The 18,931-nt window shown below is 52.5% G+C and overlaps 10 protein-coding genes across 10 annotated transcripts; 4 read left to right on the forward strand and 6 right to left on the reverse strand.

The window, feature by feature from the left end:
• Positions 1–210: 210 nt before the first annotated feature.
• Positions 211–1,986, reverse strand: APUU_20101A (uncharacterized protein; the record flags this gene model as incomplete). The annotated part of the gene is made up of 6 exons (XM_041698704.1): positions 211–411; positions 471–878; positions 927–1,296; positions 1,341–1,499; positions 1,551–1,769; positions 1,817–1,986. 6 exons carry the CDS (start codon positions 1,984–1,986, stop codon positions 211–213), a joined length of 1,527 nt encoding a protein of 508 aa, XP_041551863.1.
• Positions 1,987–3,000: 1,014 nt separating this feature from the next.
• Positions 3,001–3,615, forward strand: APUU_20102S (uncharacterized protein; the record flags this gene model as incomplete). Its single annotated transcript, XM_041698705.1, has 3 exons — positions 3,001–3,234; positions 3,281–3,514; positions 3,562–3,615. 3 exons carry the CDS (start codon positions 3,001–3,003, stop codon positions 3,613–3,615), a joined length of 522 nt encoding a protein of 173 aa, XP_041551864.1.
• Positions 3,616–3,963: 348 nt separating this feature from the next.
• On the reverse strand, positions 3,964–4,560 carry APUU_20103A (PLAC8 family protein; the record flags this gene model as incomplete). Its single annotated transcript, XM_041698706.1, has 3 exons — positions 3,964–4,266; positions 4,323–4,420; positions 4,473–4,560. The coding sequence occupies 3 exons, from the start codon at positions 4,558–4,560 to the stop codon at positions 3,964–3,966; spliced, it is 489 nt and encodes a 162-aa protein (XP_041551865.1).
• Positions 4,561–5,733: 1,173 nt separating this feature from the next.
• APUU_20104S (putative salicylate hydroxylase) lies at positions 5,734–7,110 on the forward strand (the record flags this gene model as incomplete). The annotated part of the gene is made up of 2 exons (XM_041698709.1): positions 5,734–6,579; positions 6,637–7,110. The coding sequence occupies 2 exons, from the start codon at positions 5,734–5,736 to the stop codon at positions 7,108–7,110; spliced, it is 1,320 nt and encodes a 439-aa protein (XP_041551866.1).
• A 792-nt stretch (positions 7,111–7,902) lies between these two features.
• APUU_20105S (sulfotransferase family protein) lies at positions 7,903–8,742 on the forward strand (the record flags this gene model as incomplete). Its single annotated transcript, XM_041698710.1, has 1 exon — positions 7,903–8,742. One exon carries the CDS (start codon positions 7,903–7,905, stop codon positions 8,740–8,742), a length of 840 nt encoding a protein of 279 aa, XP_041551867.1.
• Positions 8,743–9,211: 469 nt separating this feature from the next.
• Positions 9,212–10,245, reverse strand: APUU_20106A (glycoside hydrolase family 43 protein; the record flags this gene model as incomplete). Its single annotated transcript, XM_041698711.1, has 2 exons — positions 9,212–9,880; positions 9,961–10,245. The coding sequence occupies 2 exons, from the start codon at positions 10,243–10,245 to the stop codon at positions 9,212–9,214; spliced, it is 954 nt and encodes a 317-aa protein (XP_041551868.1).
• A 600-nt stretch (positions 10,246–10,845) lies between these two features.
• On the reverse strand, positions 10,846–11,968 carry APUU_20107A (zinc-binding alcohol dehydrogenase family protein; the record flags this gene model as incomplete). Its single annotated transcript, XM_041698712.1, has 3 exons — positions 10,846–11,331; positions 11,383–11,805; positions 11,864–11,968. 3 exons carry the CDS (start codon positions 11,966–11,968, stop codon positions 10,846–10,848), a joined length of 1,014 nt encoding a protein of 337 aa, XP_041551869.1.
• A 1,342-nt stretch (positions 11,969–13,310) lies between these two features.
• On the forward strand, positions 13,311–14,899 carry APUU_20108S (CRAL-TRIO domain-containing protein; the record flags this gene model as incomplete). The annotated part of the gene is made up of 3 exons (XM_041698713.1): positions 13,311–14,210; positions 14,262–14,403; positions 14,448–14,899. 3 exons carry the CDS (start codon positions 13,311–13,313, stop codon positions 14,897–14,899), a joined length of 1,494 nt encoding a protein of 497 aa, XP_041551870.1.
• An 80-nt stretch (positions 14,900–14,979) lies between these two features.
• Positions 14,980–16,320, reverse strand: APUU_20109A (uncharacterized protein; the record flags this gene model as incomplete). Its single annotated transcript, XM_041698714.1, has 2 exons — positions 14,980–15,094; positions 15,146–16,320. 2 exons carry the CDS (start codon positions 16,318–16,320, stop codon positions 14,980–14,982), a joined length of 1,290 nt encoding a protein of 429 aa, XP_041551871.1.
• An 847-nt stretch (positions 16,321–17,167) lies between these two features.
• APUU_20110A (uncharacterized protein) lies at positions 17,168–18,822 on the reverse strand (the record flags this gene model as incomplete). Its single annotated transcript, XM_041698715.1, has 2 exons — positions 17,168–18,643; positions 18,697–18,822. The coding sequence occupies 2 exons, from the start codon at positions 18,820–18,822 to the stop codon at positions 17,168–17,170; spliced, it is 1,602 nt and encodes a 533-aa protein (XP_041551872.1).
• Positions 18,823–18,931: the final 109 nt, after the last annotated feature.

The raw sequence follows: 18,931 nt of genomic DNA on the forward strand, positions 1-18,931 counted from the left end.
GTGAGCCCCGGAGATGGCCTGTTTGATGCCACCTTAGGGTATCCAGCTGGACAGGGTTAGGATATTCCTATTTACTAGAGTCCCCAGTTACTGTTTTATGATGCCTACATCCTCTTGTCTGCTCGTTCATTACTGTTGCCGACCCCTTTGCCAGTATTGAATAACTTTGCATCTTATACACTCTTTCTAGACGATAAAGAATGAACCATGTCACAACATATATCGAAAACTCCTCATCTCCAGGTCCGTCTTGTTCGACAAGCTCTCAGCAATAACCTCGACCTCATCCATATCCTCCAGCCGCCCGTACTCGATATCCCGCCGTCGATTCTCCCAAATATAATACCCCATCAGGCAGATCAGGAATAGGACACTCGCTGCCAGTCCACCCACCGAAGCTGCCATTCCGGTCTACCACACCCATTAGCTCAACCTGAAACGCCGAAAAACACTGGAGAGATAATACATACACCATACCGCGGCTCCTCGCTCTCCAAAAAGAACTGCGGACTGACGATATTCGCCACACAGTACACAATAAACAACAGCGCACTAGTGACGCTTCTCTTCGTGAAGCCCGCTACATTCGACGAAATCAGGCTCAGCGCCAGGGGCACATTAACACCAGAGACAGATCCCAAGGCCAGACCTGCCAGTCTTCCCTTCGCGTTCGACTCGTCCAGTTTCCACACAAGAATCAGGCCCAGCATAGTTGTCACGCAGTTTAGGATTATCATGAGGATGCGCGTCCGCGGGACGAATGAGGCGATGCTGGACGTGAGGCATAGGAATACGATCTGGGCAGCGCCGATGGGCATTTGCATTAAGAGGGATTGGAAGCGTGAGAAGCCGAAGCCTTGTATAAGCAGGCCGGAAAACTAGCAAGTTAGCTCAAGATTCTGGAGTATGGTATGGAGGGGGCTTACACTGGTGATGGCGGCGTTGCATAAACAGGTGCTGAATTTATACAGTAAAAGCAGCCAGGTCTGTGGATCGCGAAAGGCCATCCAGACCTGGTCCCATCTGAACACCCCAGTTTCGTCTGTTCCGGCTTTGCTCTTTAGGATTCTGTACTCGGCGACTTTGCGTTCGTGCTTATTCAAAAACACTGTTTTCTGAGGAGTGTCCGGGAGAAGCACCAGCATTACCAAGGCAACGACAGCAGTAATAGCGCCGAGAAAGAGAAAGAGCAGCTGCCAGCTCCTAATAGCCTGGACCCTGATATTACCAATTGCATAGGCCAGAACACCACCGATGAGCGACCCGACACAGTTGCCAAAGAACCAGGCCGATTGTCTAGACTATCAGCTTAGCCCACATTGTGTGTCCAGGGTACCTACCGCGATGGCTGCTCGTCGCGCTTGTAGAACATGCTGACAATAAGCGTAAAGCCAGGCCCGGCAGCAGCCTCGCCCACCCCGAGAAAGAACCGGGTAGCCATTATTCCTCCGAAGTTCCTTACCGCAGCCTGGCACATCAGAGCGCCTGCCCAGATGAGGCTGTACTGTTAGCAAGACCATGTAGTATATCCACGGTAAAGCAAAACATACACACAGGCACTAATGTATTTAGCCAGTGGGAGCCGTACCGCAAGATACGAGCTCGGCCAGCTCCAGACAAGATACCCAAAGAAGAAGATGGACGCGGTCCAGGAATACTCAGCCTTGTGGAGACCCAAGTCTTCCCTGAATCCGAAAAGCGTCGCTTGATTCAGTGCGATTTTGTCAATGTACTGCATCATGTAGCAGGTGCCCATCAGGGGGAGAAGACTGTCTGGGTCAGTGGATATCAAAGTTAGATCGCGGACAGGGCGTACGCCAGGTCGAGCTTCCGGAGGACCTTCTTTTCCTCCTCTGGGGAGGCATTGAATTCGACGACTTGTCCGATGTCGACATTGCCGGTCGTACCCTCCGCGTTGGGTCCATCGGTAGTGCTTTGCTTCTCCATGCTGTCGACTGCTTGTTTCGCGGGCAAGGAAGACAACATGATATAGGGAAAAGAGGTAGACTCATATTCTAGCACGGCAATCCCCTTCGCCTCTTGCCCTTCTCTCCTTGCGTATCCCTTGCGCAGGTCTGTCGATCCGTAAATCAAGCCATCAGTTGCTGGAATTGAATCACTGCCGAGTGCGAGTGGCTACCCCAGACTTATTCCAGCAGAAGCTTATCGGCACCCAGTCATCGATCATACGAGATCGGACTTTTTCGTTGACAAGGCAAGCTACGCATGGTATCGCCATTCCCTCTGATCAGTCTTCAACTATTACCGGTTTTGTATTCCTTCGGGCGTGGGGCGTGCGAAGATCATGATGACAGGTAGACTATTGTTATATGCGCTGGCGATAATTGTTAGAAGCAGTGCAATGGATTATGAAATCGGATGTCATTGTGTTTGTCTAGTTCAGTATATGACATGTTCAGCTCATTCTGTCGGAATTATAGCCAGAGACCCAGGAGGATATCCTTCGCACAGATTGGGAGTTGAATGTCTGGTCCGGAGGAATACTGACTGCTGCAACAGTTGCATTGAAAATATATTTAAACATCCTATTGGCGTATGGAAGGATAGTCAATGTCTCTCCTGTAGAGCGGGACGCCTGATAGAGGCAGCCATTTACCATATGGAAGATTGCGCAACAGGTCATGCAGACGAATGAATGGTTTAGGCAAACATTTGTAAGTACCAGGAGTGGTGTCTCTGAAGTTAGGCCTCCAGCTGAAAACTAAATATAGCCAAGACAGAATAAGCCGACCGAATGGAGTCCGTAAAAGAAGAGTCAGGAGAAGGGGAGGGGTGCTATTTTTGATATCGAAGCCTGGATGATTCGACAGGTCTCAAACTCTCAACCCGTGCAGAAACAGGAGGAAGCAGCGAATCGGTTCCTGGCAAGAAGCAGAAAAAAGAAGAAAAAAGACATAAACAGCAGGGATCTTCATACAGTGGAGAGACGGCGGCGAATGGGGCTGCTTTCTGTCTAGTGCTGAGATCATTGACCCATGGATGTCTCACTCAACCATTATAAGGCCAGGAATTGCCTTTATAAAGGGCTCCCTGCCATGCACTTGTGGTCTCGTTTACACTCGTCACACTTGTTACTCGGTGCTCCGTATCAAAATGAAGCTCGCTATCCTCGCCTTCGCGGCCACCGCGCTCGCCCAGAACGCCTTCGTCTACCTCCCCAACGGCAACCAGCTCACGGCCGGCAGCGACGTCGTCGTGCAAGTCACTCGCCCAGTACGTCTCTACACGTATTGAGCAAGTCACCAAACTAACAAGATAGAACTCCCTCACCGGCTCGACCGAGATCGGGGTCGCCATCGGAGTACAGTCATGCCCATCGTCCGCCTGCCGCGTCGACACCATCGGCACGACTCTCTTCGCCGGCGAGTTCAAGCCTGAATACCACGGGCAGACTGGCGGTGGCCAGCCCTACCAGAACTACACCGTCACTATCCCCGAGGATACCGCCAAGGGCCGCGCTTTTATTGAGGTGGCTCATGCCACTATTGTCGGTGTATGTTCATCTATATGACTTTAATAGATGCAGCTAACGAGTTCTAGGCGAGCACATGGCCTCTTTTGGAGTTGATTAACGCTACTGCGACTGTTGTTTAGAGTGAGCACAGACTAGATGGTGGGTGGACATAGCTAGACCGTTTGTACTTATTGTTGGAAGTGAATATACTACGGTACATACGATACAGGTACTTATTGGTTTATACTGTAATATCAAGATATATCAAGCACTGCACTGGAAGGAGGACTATCTCCATGACAACCTGCACCGGTCGCTCTTTCATGACACTCGCTGTCTACTATTCAAGAAAGAGCGACCGTGGCACCTTCTAGATTGGTATTGTTACTCTAAATGGCAGGTGCGATGGTCTGTGTCTGATATACTTGCCCATGCTATCCAATTAATTCTATATAAAGAACGTACTATCCAAGCCCACTACAATATTCCTAAGGATACTGCATCCCCTGCGTTTTCTTATACCCCGTCGCCTCAACCTCCCCAACTTTAACCCTGGCAGCCTCCTTCTCCGCCTGCACGAGCGTACAGCACGGACACCAGAAACTAGCCAGGCAGTCCTCGACCAGCGCTTCCTCAACCCCGTGCTTCTTCTTGATATCGCCCTTCTCCATCTTCAGCAGCTCCTCGAGGTGTGTCTCGCTGATGCCAAGCTTCTGGCGCATTTCGTCGCGTTTTTTGGTTTGGATGAGGAAGCTGGCGCCGAAGCAGTTGAGGCCGCAGAAGATAAGGCACTAAAGTTAACACACGTGGTTAGTCAGGTTAGGTATATGGGAGGGGAAGGACGAACGTTGTCGTTGACGGGGCTGTAGTTGGCCAGGGTTGGGTCTTCGAGGCGTGCTTGGGTTTTGCCGAAGAGGAAGCATGGGCAGCACCATGCCATGAGGCCTTTGATGTTAGTTTGGACTGTGGTATGAATATGTGTAAATATGAGACATACAGGTGTCAATGGGATTCCAGAACTCCCAGAAGGAGTACGACCAGTTCCGGCCCGAAGACGCCAGAGGTGTATTGCTAGATTCGGCCATGATGATACAATGAACGAGTATAATGAACGAATGCAAAAGTAGAGAGTGACTCGAAGGAAATCAATAAAGAATGAATGAACGATGCTGAAGAACAGAACAGATCCGAGCCCTGGATCCAACATTTATATCCGTCCATTCGCAACCAATTCCCATATCACGCCAGAAAAGCTGTTAAATGAGGCTCGTATCAGAAATAGCTGCGAGGATCCTTCCCAGAACCAAACCGCCACAGATGCTCTCTGCCTCGTATCCAGAGATAATCCTCGTATAGCGGTCCAGTCCACACGAGGCCTGACAGCCACCGCGTCTTCGCTGTCGAATGGGCTTCCTCGCCACTGGTTCTCTTTCGAGCTATCACTTTGGTGTCCCTGAATATCAACGTGCAGGATGATACGAGAGTTGGTAATGGGGTTAGGCTCGCTGGTTCGACCTAAACTGGGCCTGGCTGTGCATGCTTTATGCACAAGATAGGGGTATTCAACATTGGGGTGAAGAAGGAATTATTTGATGAGGTGCTAGGCCACTATACCAAAAGACCTTGTAAGGCTGGTAGATAGCCAGCTATCTCTAACACACCCTCTAGATAACAGAGCTATAGTACTATACCATACTCTAGAAGTTTATAATAGTAGTAGTTATCACTCTCTCCTAATAGTATATCTCTATAGTTTAAATAGGTAGTAATCGTAAACCTAATAATTCTTTTCTCTGGGGGTCGCTCCGGGAATTAAATAGATATTAATATCGAGGCTTCTTTAGCAGAAATACTATTTTATTCAGGTATGTAAAGGGCTTATAACCTGACAAGACGCTAGACTACTATACCAAAAGATCTTGGAAGGCTGGTGGCTAGCCAGCTATCTCCAACATTATTGGCAGGTCTGTGATAGAGAATTGCAGTAATAAGTAGTGTTGTATGATATGCATTGTTATGGGACCTCGGCTCTGAACTCTATGAATCGCTTACCTTTTTCGGACGCCTGGAGATCGAATCCCCCACTTGACCCCTCATCTTCAACTCTCTCTCATCTTCAGCTCTCTCTCATCTTCAGCTCTCTCACATTCAGCTCCCTCAGCATCTCCATCCTCATCTTCATCTTTGTCTCCATGCACTGCCCCTCCTGATCAACGCACTCCACAATCCGCACCCCATCAACAAGCCCAACCATCCAAATGCCCGAATTCACCGTCGCCATAATCGGCGGGGGCATGGGCGGGCTCAGCCTCGCAATCGGCCTGTTAAGACGCCGCATCCCCGTAACAATCTACGAAGCGGCCTCAGCCTTCGGCGAAGTCGGACTCGGTCTCACAATTGGCCCCGCCGCGCACCGCGCCATGCCGCTAATCGATCCCAAAATCCGCCAGATCTACGACGCGCTCATCACGACGCACGCCGATAGTCCCGGGTACGAGCGGTTCAAGGAAACGTGGTTCGAGGTTGTTTGGGCGACGGGGGCGAAGGAGGGAGATGTTATGTTGGATTTGAAGGCGTTGCCGAGTGGGCAGACGACGGTGCGGAGGGCGGACTTTTTGGATGCGCTTGTTGGACTTGTGCCGGAGGGGGTGGCGAGGTTTGGGAAGAGATTGGAGAAGTTGGAGGAACTTCAACATGGTGGTGGGGGGATGTTGATGACCTTTGCGGATGGGAGTCAGGCTGAGGCGTCAGTAGTGATCGGGTGCGACGGTATCCATTCACGCGTTAAACAGTTTGTTCTGGATGATGAGGAATACGCGCGCACTCAGCCTAGGTACAGTGGGATGTACGGCTACCGGGGGGTCCTGGATATGGAAACCATGGTTGAGGCCGTTGGGGAGGACCGCGCGCGCGTGTCGACGATGTATATCGGCGACGGGGCATACGGGGTCACGTATCCGATTATGCGCGCGAAGAAGGTCAACTGTGGCATTTATCCCCTGAATTCGGACTGGGATCAGGAGAGCTGGAAGCGGCCGGCGAGGAAGGAGGATATGCGGAGGGACTTTGCGCATATGGGGCGGCATATTAATAGTCTCATTGAGGTATCTCTCTTCCTATTTTTCCATTTAGGACTGAACTATGGCTAATTTGTTATTCAGCACATGCCTGATCCCTCGCAGTGGGCCATCTTCGAGCATCCTCATATCTCGACGTATGCGCGGTCCCGGGTTGCCATTCTGGGCGATGCAGCGCACGCCTCTACACCGCATCAAGGCGCAGGCGCCGGACAGGCCATTGAAGACGCACACGTCCTTGCAGAACTGCTGGCAGATCCACACGTCATAAACGCTGAGCACGCTATAGCGGCATTGAAAGCGTACGATGTGGTGCGTCGGCCGCGGAGTCAGAGGGTTGTCACGACTAGTGCGGAGGCTGCGCGTCTGCTTTGCCTACGGTTAGAGGGGGTGGGGGATGACGAGGAGAAACTGAAGCACACGTTGCAAGAGAGGTTAAAGTGGCTTTGGGATCTGGATGTACAGGACCAGGCGGAGAGAGCCAGGGCTATCATGGTGGAAGAGATAGAACGACCAAGGTCACATATTGTCAACCGGAGTACCATTAGTCAGAAGTAGCCCTCTCCAAAGAGGGTTGACCCTTTTGGTGCAGCGGCAGAATTCTGTAATAGTTATAAGCCCGGGAGGTTTCTATTTAGGAAACCTGTCACTTCTCCGAATACTCCGCTTACATCCAGTATATATATACCCCGAGCGTTTAAATCCCGACTATTATAAAAAGTTATAAAAGCTATACAGAGCCACGACAGCCATACGAGCTATATAGAACTATAGAAATATATAGAATATCTAGTAAGATATCTACAGAGGCCTGGAGTGCCTATGTAGAGCTAGATAGGCCCAGTATACCAGTATAAAGTTCTACTATACTAAGGGGATATATTAACCGGAGTAGTATAATACTCTACCGTAGGGCAATGGATCGCGCCTCATTGTTATCAGACTCGTCGCCGATGATTCATCCAGTGCGAGAGCAGCGGTGCATGAACTGCAAACGCAGTACCAAATTGACCACATCGATATTCTTATTGCTAACGCCGGGATCTGTGGCCACTGGGGCTCTCGGGCAGAGGCTGCCGAGGACGATCTGGACTCTCACTTTGCGGTCAATACTCTTGGGCCACTCTGGCTTTTCCAGACCAAGCATCCCTTGCTTCAAAAGCCAATTAGAGCATCTCACTCGCGAGTCAGGCTGCGGTACGCCTGATGTTTAACTTATACGCAAACGACGGCCGCCTAACCAGTCGCGCCTCTGGTTAGCTAGGGCAGAAGGTCCCTTCCACGCTTATAAACTCTCCCGTTCCCTGCGGAAATACTCGCTAGTATCAGAAAGCCCCCAGGCAAAGCAGAATGCCAGCCCCAACCACCAAACCGCCAAACGCGGGCGGCGGCCTAAAAATCATCCACGCAGCCATGATGCGCTCGGGAACCGCCTCTCTCGCGCAGGCCTACACCAACCTCGGCTACAAGGTGCACCACGCCCTCGAGCACGGGCCCTGGAATAACCACTGGCCGAAGATCGAGGACGCGGCGGAAGCAACATGGCCCGAGACGCTTGTTGCGCTGCCCGGATACACGTATAAAGACCCCGCGACAGGCAGGACTGTCCCGCGCCCCCGATTCACGCGTGAGGACTGGGACGCAATCTGGGGCGAGTACGAAGTCGTCACGGACCTTGCGTCGCCGTTCGTGCTAGAGCTAATTGCGGCGTACCCTGAGGCGAAGGTTGTGGTCGTGGAGCGCGAGTTTGGGGCCTGGTGGCCCTCATTTGAGGAAAGGGTGCTTGATACACTATTCCCGCGGTTTGAGTGGCTACAGCGATGGATTATGTGGAATGTCTTCGGAATCCGGGCCATGCATGCTATGCGCAAGGTGCATGCGGGGTTCTTTGGGACAGCGGAATTTTCCAAGGAGTCAATTGTGCTGAAAGCGAGAGGGGCGCATGAAGAGTTCTATCGGAAGGTTAGGGAGGCTGTGCCCGCTGAGCGGCGGTTGGAATACACGCTGGGGAGCGGGTGGGAGCCGCTTTGCGCGTTCCTGGACAAGGATATTCCACATGGGCCGTTTCCGTATGTGAATACACGGGGAGAGCATCGGGAGACGATTATGAGCGGCTGGGCTCGGCTTTTAGTGGTTCCGACGGTGGTTGGGGCTGCGGCGGTTGTAGCTGTGTTGTACATCTCCGGTTAGAGTTAGAGAGGGTCAATTTACGCCATCCCGCTTAGTGTTATGCTATATCGGGAGACTCCTAGATTTCGAATGGCTGGTCGGCCTGCGCTGAGTCCTCTCGCAAGGGTTGTTTCTCTTTGGCCCTGGGCTCGCTTTTGTGTCAGGGATGGTATCGATTTGGGAAGGAAGCGTACGTATGGATGGGCGAACAACCCAGCAGCCTTGTAAGTGGCTTGCCATTTCGGGCCTGTATCTTAGCCCTAGGAGATATACGACATTTCCATATTATTTGAGAGGGTATTGCTCTGATGCTCTACATAAAGAGCTTAATGCAAGATTCATCATTGGTATTCCCGAGCGTCCTTTCCGGACGGAAATAGATATCCCATTAAAGCGGCCTCATCCAAATAGGGAAAGTCAATATACACATATAATATATCCAGGTAGATGCTAATGAGCTATGATATCCATAAAGCGCCTTCAGTAGGATTTATTGCACAGTAATCTTCCCATCCCCAACTGCAATATCAGCAATCCAAACCCCCCTTCCATCCCCAATATCCCTCCCATTGTTAAACGCATGGAAGACAATCCTCCCCCCATCCAAGAAATCCGCACCCCCAGGCCCCCCCAAATCCCCATCACTGCCTGCATCCCCACTAACAAGCAACGGCGCATCCGGGTGCTTGGCCTTCGTATACGGCCCCTCCACCGCAGACGCAGTCGCATAACTCACATCATAGGCCAACGTATTATACATATTCGACGAGAACGTCAAATAATAAATCCCACCAACCTTCACCAAACTCGGCGCCTCAACCAGCGGTCCATCCCCATCATCCCTATCCAGGATAGCCACCGGGTCCCCATCACGGCGCAGCCCGTCACTCTGCAGCTTCTGCAGCATCAACGGGGTAGGATGTGTCTCAGATCCCTCGTTCAGACTGTTCCCGTCGACTTTGTACAGGATGTACCGCGTGCCGTCCTCGTCTTGGAATCCCATTGGGTCGATGGCGCCACCTTCGTCCGTGTGGCACGCGATCGGGTCTGCTTCGGGGGTGTAGGGCCCCTCGATGGAGGAGGACGTTGCGGCTGCGACGCAGTGTTTGTTTCCGTTTGTGTCCGAGACGGCGCAGTAGTACATGATGAATGTGTCGTCCTAGCCATGTTAGTCAGTTTCATCTAACTACTCCACGTTCCATATCTGTTTCAGTTTCAGGTTGATAGACAGAAGCATACGCGTTGAATAACATCCGGCGCCCAGATCTGCGGGTTGTCCTGGTTCACCCACTCCGGAAATGGACCTGGAATGGCATCTGTGCCGTTGAGGAGAGACCAGGTGGTGAAGTCGTCGGAATGGGCGACTTGGACGCGGAGGCCATTGCCCTGGGTGCCGAAGGCGTAGTAGCCCTGGTCGGTTTGGATGATGGCTGGGTCGGGGAAGTCGGTGTTGAGGACGTGGGTTGGCACAGCCAGGGCGTAGCCTGCTGATAGGAGAAGAGTAACCAGTCTCTGGGAAGACATTATAGTCAGAATTTATGTCTTGGGAAGGTAGGGGGATAACGAACAAGTTTGCGCCTTTATAGCTGGCAGCTCGCACTTCTGCGCATGAGCCTCAGCTTGACGCAGCTCAGCATTCACGGAGCTTAATTCGCGATGTCTGATTGGCATAGCGCAGCACATATCCAAATCGGGAAGAATGGGCTTGTCGATCGCCCAGTCATTGGTTTGTGGGGATCTCGCACTTCGACACAGCCCACCGGCGTGCATGCCTGATGGTGGTGGAGATGCAGTGTAGGAGTTGGACAACGCGTCTGTATTTGGCCAACACGACTGGTAGTGGAGATTCATTTTGGCACCTCTCTTGTTAATCAAGTCTATCGAGGGGAAATGGCAGTGCAGGACGCCTGATGGGCAACACTACTTCAGTTCCCACTCGGTAATATTCCCGGTGGACTGGGGCAGAGATGCAGCCAATCTCTTCTTTCCAGTGTTTGTCGCCCTTATGTAGGATAGCCGGGCTTCCTTTAATGAACCTGTGCGACAGTGACTGGGATTCATTCCACGATTATTATAAACATATTGGGCTAGAGACAGTAAGCTTAAAACTAGCAATGACAGTAACTACTTCGACCCCTCCTGCGGATTCAAGACCAGCTTCTTCGAGCTCTTCCCCTCCAATACATCTGTACAAGCCTGCTGAATAGCAGCCAACCCTCCAGGCCGTTTCTCCAACGGCGTAGGCACAACACGCCCATCAAGGGCCTTGGAGAGATACCCATAATACCACCTCGAAAACTCGGCATTTTCCGGTTTCTGCGTGGTCATGCTATAGGCATCATACGCCAGGGTGACATTATCAGCCAGTTTCATATCATCGGTCTTCCCCCGCGTCGAAGCAAATGTGCCGCCCTTTGGCTGCAGCAGCTCGCTGATGGCATTTGCACTCTTTGCGTCTCCGGACGCACTCATGGCGAAATCATACGGCCCTAATTCTTTTAATTTCGAGACGGCGTCTGCTTCTTTGTAGTCGACTACCTCCGACGCGCCCAGACTGCGCACGTAGTCGAATTTCGCAGTCGAGGCTGTTGCTATCACAGTGTAACCAACCTAGCCCTATCAGTTAATAACGAGGTATATAGTAGGGCAAGTCTGACATACACTGGATGCATACTGCACCGCATACCCCCCAACACTCCCACTAGCCCCCCAAACCAGCACCTTGCCCTGTTTATTATCCCCCGGCCTCCCAATCCCCAATTTCAGATTCAACGCCGCAACAGCCGTCAACAGCGCAAACGGAATCGCAACCGCATCCTCAAACGCCGTGTTATCCGGAACCCGCGCAGTGGTATTCTCCTTGCTCACCACGTATTGCTGCCACCCGCCATACCTGGCGTCTTTGAGGTGGTACGTTGGTGTATCCGAGACGACGCGGTCACCGATTTTAAAGTCCGTTACAGCCGATCCGACTTCCTCTACGGTGCCGGCGACGCTCGTTCCGAGGATTATGGGGTAGGGCACTTCCATGTATGCTTTTGCGCGGATGTTGGCGTCGAGGGGTTGGATTGCGATGGCATGATTCTATTATATTAGAGAATCAGGCCAAGAATAGATTCTACTGTGATGGAATATGACGAACCTTGATAACGACTTCATCGAGGGCGGGCATGTCGTAGGGAGCGGCCAGGACTTTGAGATCGCCCTTGGGCTCTGTGCTCCATGCGGCGCTGTTTGTGGGAGACATTTTGCAGTATTAATTTGAAGTGGATGCTCAAGTGGGTTGTTCGGAAGGATAACCTGGGGATATATGGATATGGATGCTATGACGTCAGGGGAGCGAATACGAGAGTCAGGATGAATCAGAGATGATGAAAATGCAAGATTTGATAATGATAAGTAATTGGGTAAATGCAAGTTCACTGTCATCCCTGAATCAGATCTTATTAAATACTTTGCTAAATATGCCATGCTTTTATAAGAGAGTTAATGACGCCTACACTGCTCCCCGCACAAGTCATAGATGCGATCGCTGTCTACCAGTGATTAGCGATACCACAGTCCAGACTCTGGTAAGAGGTATCAGTAAGATTAGCAAGGTCACCTTGAGTCTTTGATCTGGTCTCTGGTGTGGGGATGTAATTTGTATAAACCTCTCGCCTTATTCCAACTGTTTAACTTCCAACTTCGAACCGCACGAGTTCCACATCCTTCGACACTGGCCCAAATGGCCCGATCGCGAAGGAGATCCCAGTCTCTGCCCAATACGCCTCTGATCCGGCGCCCGGGACAGATCAACGGATGGATAATGAGGATCTCGCAAGCTGTCAAAGCGACCGGGAAGAAGCAGGTTGTTATTAGGTATGTTTGGCAGGATCTGGAGGACCATATTCCTGGGTATTGGTGTTTGGCGCTTGATGCAGTTACCAGGCGCCGAGAGAATGCGAAGGATCAACCAAGCCAAGTTAGTTTAGTTACCGGGAATGCTATTTCTGGAACGGGCCCGTGGTTGATCCTATTGTTATCCATCAGTCAATTCAATGGCTCAATCGCCGAATTTTTGACATCAGTAGGTTGGCGTAATGCGTGGAGACTGAGGCCTCGGTGACAGTCCGAGTCGGGCGCGACCACACAATCTCTCGCTGCCATAACTGAAAACGGCGTAGGCCAGTGTCAGGAACGGGATTTAGTATCAGGGCTAGGCCGAACTCGTAGTATCACAGAGCCATCAAACGAGGCCCCATGGTACCTGCATGCCGCGGGGAGTGAACGGACACCGTCCCGCGCCAACAAGACGAGCAGGAAATGCGTGGATCTTAATGGCCGATCTGACGAGCCCCAGACTCCCAGAGGCCAAAGCTGAAAGGTGAAAGGTGAAAGTCCGTGTGGGGATCATATGTAAATCGAGCAGCCTCGCTCGGCCAGCGCTGCCCTTGTGAAAACGCGGGGGAGACCGAGGTTTCCCCTGTCGAGATTAGGGCAAACTGGTCCCACGAGGGGTATTTATGACTGTCCCCTCGCTTGTATCTGGCCAATTTGCATTCTCTCCTGCTACCTGTATTTGTGTCTATCTGCTTTTTATCGGTATCATGACTGTCGCGCCTACCACCGGCTACGTGGGCAGCCTCACCCCCAAAGAGGAGGCCTCCCTGCGCGAGATGTGGACGCTGCTCTTCACAACCGTCACCTCGCTGCTCTCGTCCGTATACGAAGTGAAACTCCCGGAGAGCTCGCCAAACGACATCTTCAAGCTGCTCGACAAAATCACCGAGCCCTCCATCGACGGCATCCTAGCCGTGCTGAAGAACCCCCCAGCCGCCAACGGCGAAACCGCCTCAGAACCCACCCCCGACGCCCCCAACGGCACCACAATCGAACACTCCCTCGACAAGATGAAGGACCTCGCATCCAAAGCCAACGGCAGGGAAATCCTCGACCAGCTGTCCAAGACAAAACTCACCCGGCCACAGCTGACCAACTTCATGACACACCTCCGCCAGGCCCACGTCAACGAGACAGAAGTCAAAGCCATGGAAAAGATCCTCCTCGCCATGTCGCCAGGCGAGATGATCTTCACCCTCCTGAAGCTCGTGAAACAGGAACACCCAGACACACTCCTCCTGCGCTTCCTGCGGGCGCGCAAGTGGGACGTCCCCAAGGCCTTTGGCATGATGGCGAACGCCATCCTCTGGCGCCAGAAGCTGCAAGTCGACGACGACATCGTGCCCAAGGGCGAGCTGCACGCTTGGGAGAAGTCGCGCGATAAGAAGCTGAGCACCGCCGAGCAGAAGGAGGGCAAGGACTTTATTTCGCAGCTGGAGATGGGCAAGAGCTACCTGCACGGTCTGGACCGGGATGGGCGGCCTGTGAACGTGGTGCGCGTGCGGCTGCATAAACCGGGGGCGCAGAGCCAGGAGGCCCTGGAGCGGTATATCGTGCATGTTATTGAGTCGACGAGGATTCTGGTTGCGCCGCCGGTTGAGACGGGGGTATGTTCTGACTCTTACCAGGGATTGAAGTATAGTATACTAACTGTGTAGACGATTCTGTTCGACATGACTGGGTTTGGATTGGGGAATATGGAATACTCCCCCGTCAAGTTCATCATCCAGTGCTTCGAGGCCAACTACCCTGAATCGCTGGGCCGTCTGCTCATTCACAACGCCCCGTGGATCTTCTCAGGTAGGTGTCTACTCTACATTCACCAGACTTAACTAATAAAATAGGAATCTGGAAAATCATCCACGGCTGGATGGACCCCGTCGTCGCCTCAAAGGTCCAATTCACCAAAAACATCAACGACCTCGACAAGTTCATCCCGCGCGCGCACATCCCCAAGGAGCTCGGCGGCGACCAGGAGTTCGAGTACAAATACATCGAGCCCGCCGCTGACGAGAACGCGGCCATGCAGGATAAAGAGAAGGGCGACGCCGTGATGATCGAGCGCATGATGATCGGGCTGCAGCTTGTCGCTACGACGGCGGCGTGGGTTTCAGCTGCGGATTCGGCGAAAAGTCAGGAGGAGAAGGAGGCCGTGGAGATATTGAAGAAGCGCAGGGATACGGTGATTGAAGAGTTTAGAACCAATTATTGGAAGTTGGATCCGTACGTGCGGGCGAGGGCGCTGGTTGACCGCACGGGGGCGTTGTCTCCGGATGGTACTGTGAATAGTTTTTAGCTGGAGTTTTGAATTGTTAGGTATTTATATGTGTTCAATTACGATATTTCATTGTAAAGTATTAAGCTATGAAGTATCTCCTATTTCTCAGGACAAGGATGGTAGTACACGCTCACATACACCCCCGTCTTCTCCGAATACGCAAACGAGACCCAAAAGACCAGATGCGACGTCTTTGACAGGTCATAATCAGGACTAAAACATTAGCAATATCCAGAGTAGTTGATAAAGTAAGGAAGAACATACTAAAAAGACTCCACCGTAGCGCGATACCCAGCAGCCAAGTCCCCCCAACCCAGCATCTCAAAGAAGCGCGCAATCTTCTCAACACAGACAAAATCATTCAGTCCCTGCAGCGGAAAATACGCCTTCGCATACGGCAGCGGATTTCCAGGCGTCAGCTCATAATTCCACAACATCGGCGCCGAATTCTCCGGAACCTGAGGCGCATCCGCGGGGAGGTCTCTCTTGCCTGCATGCCGAAGGTCGATCACATCCCAGAGTTTACGCAGCCAAATCAAGCCCTCTATATGCGCCGGGCCAGTGGCGCGGTTATTCAGCGTCCATAGCTCCTCGAGTTTCGTGTCCGACACATCCATGACGAAGGTGTAGAACTTGAAGCGGGATTTCGCCGGCGCGATATAGTCCCACGCCCACAGGTTGTGATACCCCCAGCCGTTGACTTCGGTCATGTAGCTGTCAATCTTTGACCATGCCTCGACGCAGTCCATTTTGCCCTGGGCCTTTAGGTCGTTCACGGAGTCTCCGAGGAGGGTCTTTATATCCTGCCCTGCCATGTGCGCCTTCAGGCCGGGGTAGGTGTATCCTTTAACTGTGATCCCGGTGTCTTTCAGATCGAAGCCCATGGCATGTTGAGTTTTGAGATTTGCGCCGCCAGGGACGGCAGTCGGGAGGCGGATCTGCTCGTCTCGAGTTAGGGTGTGCTTTGGTTCGAAGTAGCCGTAGAGCTGGGGATCGAAGTCCTTGAGGGCGATTCTGGTGAGATGTGTAACCGTCGACGCAGGTGGCGCCTGGTTGAATGGATCCCTGTCGGTTCCGGAGAACGAGTCGACGGGTTCGGCGCCGATGCGTACGGTGGGATGGCCTCCGTGTTGCTGGTAGTTCACGCTGAATTCCATTGGGAGACCGGTGACTGTGATGCTCGAGTGGAAGGTCGCGGGGCAGGGACCAAGGCGGGGGATGAGCTGGTTGTGGTAGAATGTGAGGAATTGATACTGCTGCTCAGGGGTGTATCCGGTTGCTGACAGTAATCTGCCAACGAGAGGGCCTGTCCTCTGCCACCACTGGTCCTGGTCTCTGCTAGGGAAGGTCAGGTACGTGCTGAGGACGTCGAACGGTGACACCGAATCCTTCTTTTGATTGCTTGAGGACACTCTCTCCGGTGGGACAAGTAGAGTCATTATGGTAGCTTGAATGCAAAAAGTATCTAAAGATGTTGACTCAATGCGAAGTGTGATATAATCAAACGACAGAGTAATAGCAAGAGCTGCAGGAAGATATATGGCTCCATTTCAATCCAGACTGCCTGCCCCCATGACCAGGCAGACTCACCCCAGGCCTTTCCTTCCGGCTGTATGCTGCATGTGTACCTCTCAGTCACGGCGAGCGATACGCTGTGCGTGCTCGACCACCAGCCCCGAGAAGCGATAGGCTACGCTTTCCTGCAGCGAGCTTGCTGAACACGGGTGACACTTAAAGCCACATCAGGAATACCAACACTCTCCATGGCCGCCTTAGTGCCGTGGGTCAGCTACTTGATGAGTGGTCATCGACGAGAAGGTCGACAGGTTAATCTCGCTTCAAGTTCCCCGGGTGCTGAGCTGGCGGGGCCTTTGGACGTGTCGACTGGGTGTGACGCAGGTTCGGGTTGGTTTCTTGTACGACGTCTCGGCGCACGAATGAGAGTAGATCCATGGACGCCGGGTGTGGCCTCCATTGGTCAGGGTGCTTAGTGCTGTGTGCCCCCGGATGTCAAGGAGAGATTCTACTGGAGTGGAAGGGAATCAGGCTGTTATGGTGAGATGGGTTAGCTGTAAAGTGGCTTTTCAGCGCCTAAGATAGGATTGTCAATAGCTCAGTCTGGATGGCGATTTTGATAACTTTACCTAAACAGTTAAGATTGTGCCATACTGATTTCGATTATCAGCACCTAGCCATTTGATGTTTAATGACAGACATGGACGTAAAATAAATTGAGAAACTATATTTCATTGATTACGCTCTGTATTCAACACTTCAACCCCGATCTTACACGCTCAATGTAGTCCCACTCGTCTCCGTCTTCTCCTTCTCATCCTTAATACCCTGAGCAGGCCTAAACTCCTGATCCATCGAAGACCCCTTAACAAAAAAACAAGAAACCAGCCCCAGCCCCGCTGCACCACAAAGCACAAGCCAGACAATCCCCAGCGCATCCGCATACGCACTCTCCAGTTCCCCGCGGAGGGCATTACGCGGGAGACTCTGAATAAACTGCACCAAGCCAGCAGCATCCTGCGTCCACGAGTCCGCCTTGTCCGCGAGGAGTGGCCTGTCCAGGAATTCCTTATGGATGCGGTTCTGGAAGACGACGCCCCCGATTGCGACGCCGACCGTCTGGCCGAGGGTCCGGAAGAAGGCAGCCATCGCGGCGGTGATGGAGATGAATTGGGGATCGGCGGATGCCTGCACTGCCAGCATCATCGAGGAGAACAAGACGCCGAGGCCGAGTCCCGGGACGACGGTGATGAAGATCCATTGGGGGACGGTCGTTTGGGAGTCGAGGAGGTAGAGGAGGCCGAGGCCTAATGTGGACATGGACCAGCCGGACCATAATGCCCATCGGTACTTTCCGGTGACAGAAATCAGGATGCTGGTTACTGCTGATAGGGGCGCGATGGTTAATGTCAAGGGGAGGATTGCTGCGCCGGCGATGACGGCTTTGTATCCGAGGGCGCTTTCGTAGTAGAGGGGGAGGTAGTATAGCATGCACCAGAGGATGACACCGTGGAGCAGAGAGGCCAGGTAGTTCAAGACCACGGTACCGTGCTGGAATATTTTCATAGGGATCAGAGGCCGCGATGGGACTGTAAGCTCGTAAACAACAAACACTGCAAGCCCGGCGACGCCCACTATCAAAGGGACAAGAGTCCGCCATGAGCTCCACAAGTACATAATACCTCCCCAGCTAAGAGGAACAAGGAACGACGTCAGTGACCCCGTAAAGATTATAGCTCCACCAATATCAACCGTCTTGAGTCTATCCTTCAACGGTGGGAACTCCTGGCGGAGGTTCATGAAAATGGGAATGAAAACAAGCCCGAGGCCGCAAAAGGGCAGATTGAGCCAGAAGATCCAGCGCCAGGCGCTCTCCGCCAAAGCACCCCCAATAATAGGGCCGACCACCGTACCAAGAGACCAGGTAAGTGCTCGAATACTCATCCACTTCCCGCGTTGTCGAAGTGGAATAAGGTCCGCAATGAGGACCTCTGTCAGGGCAATGATACCGCCGCCGCCGACGCCCTGGATACAGCGGCCCACTAGCATTTCGGACATACTCTTGCACACCGCTGCAACAACGGATCCGACAGTAAAAGCAACAACGGCGCCGAAGAGAGTCCATTTTCTCCCGAATAGGTCGGAGACCATGCTGAACGTCGGTTGGAATACGGTGGAGGCGACGAGGAAGGAGGTGCCAGCCCAGAAGGCTTCGATAGCCGTTCCATTAAGGGCTTCTGCAATTGTCTACACCATAGTTAGCAATGCACATCAAACCGATAAGATGTTGAGCAATATACCGGTAACGCAACCGACAACGAAGTGGCATCGAGGGCTGCCGCAAAGTTGAGCAGCCCGATGACCCCGAAAATACACCAGAGGCGCCAGTCTGGCTTGAAAGTCTCAGTATCTTCGTTCACCGACATACTGAATTATTGTCACACTAAAGAAACAGAGAAGATAGGTAAGAGGACAGCCTGCGCTGACTGCGAGTTGGTCAAAAGGAAAGGCCCTCATCGGGGGAACAGGTAAGAT

Source organism: Aspergillus puulaauensis, chromosome 2, assembly GCF_016861865.1.
Source record: "Aspergillus puulaauensis MK2 DNA, chromosome 2, nearly complete sequence".
Taxonomy (NCBI): Eukaryota; Fungi; Ascomycota; class Eurotiomycetes; order Eurotiales; family Aspergillaceae; genus Aspergillus; species Aspergillus puulaauensis.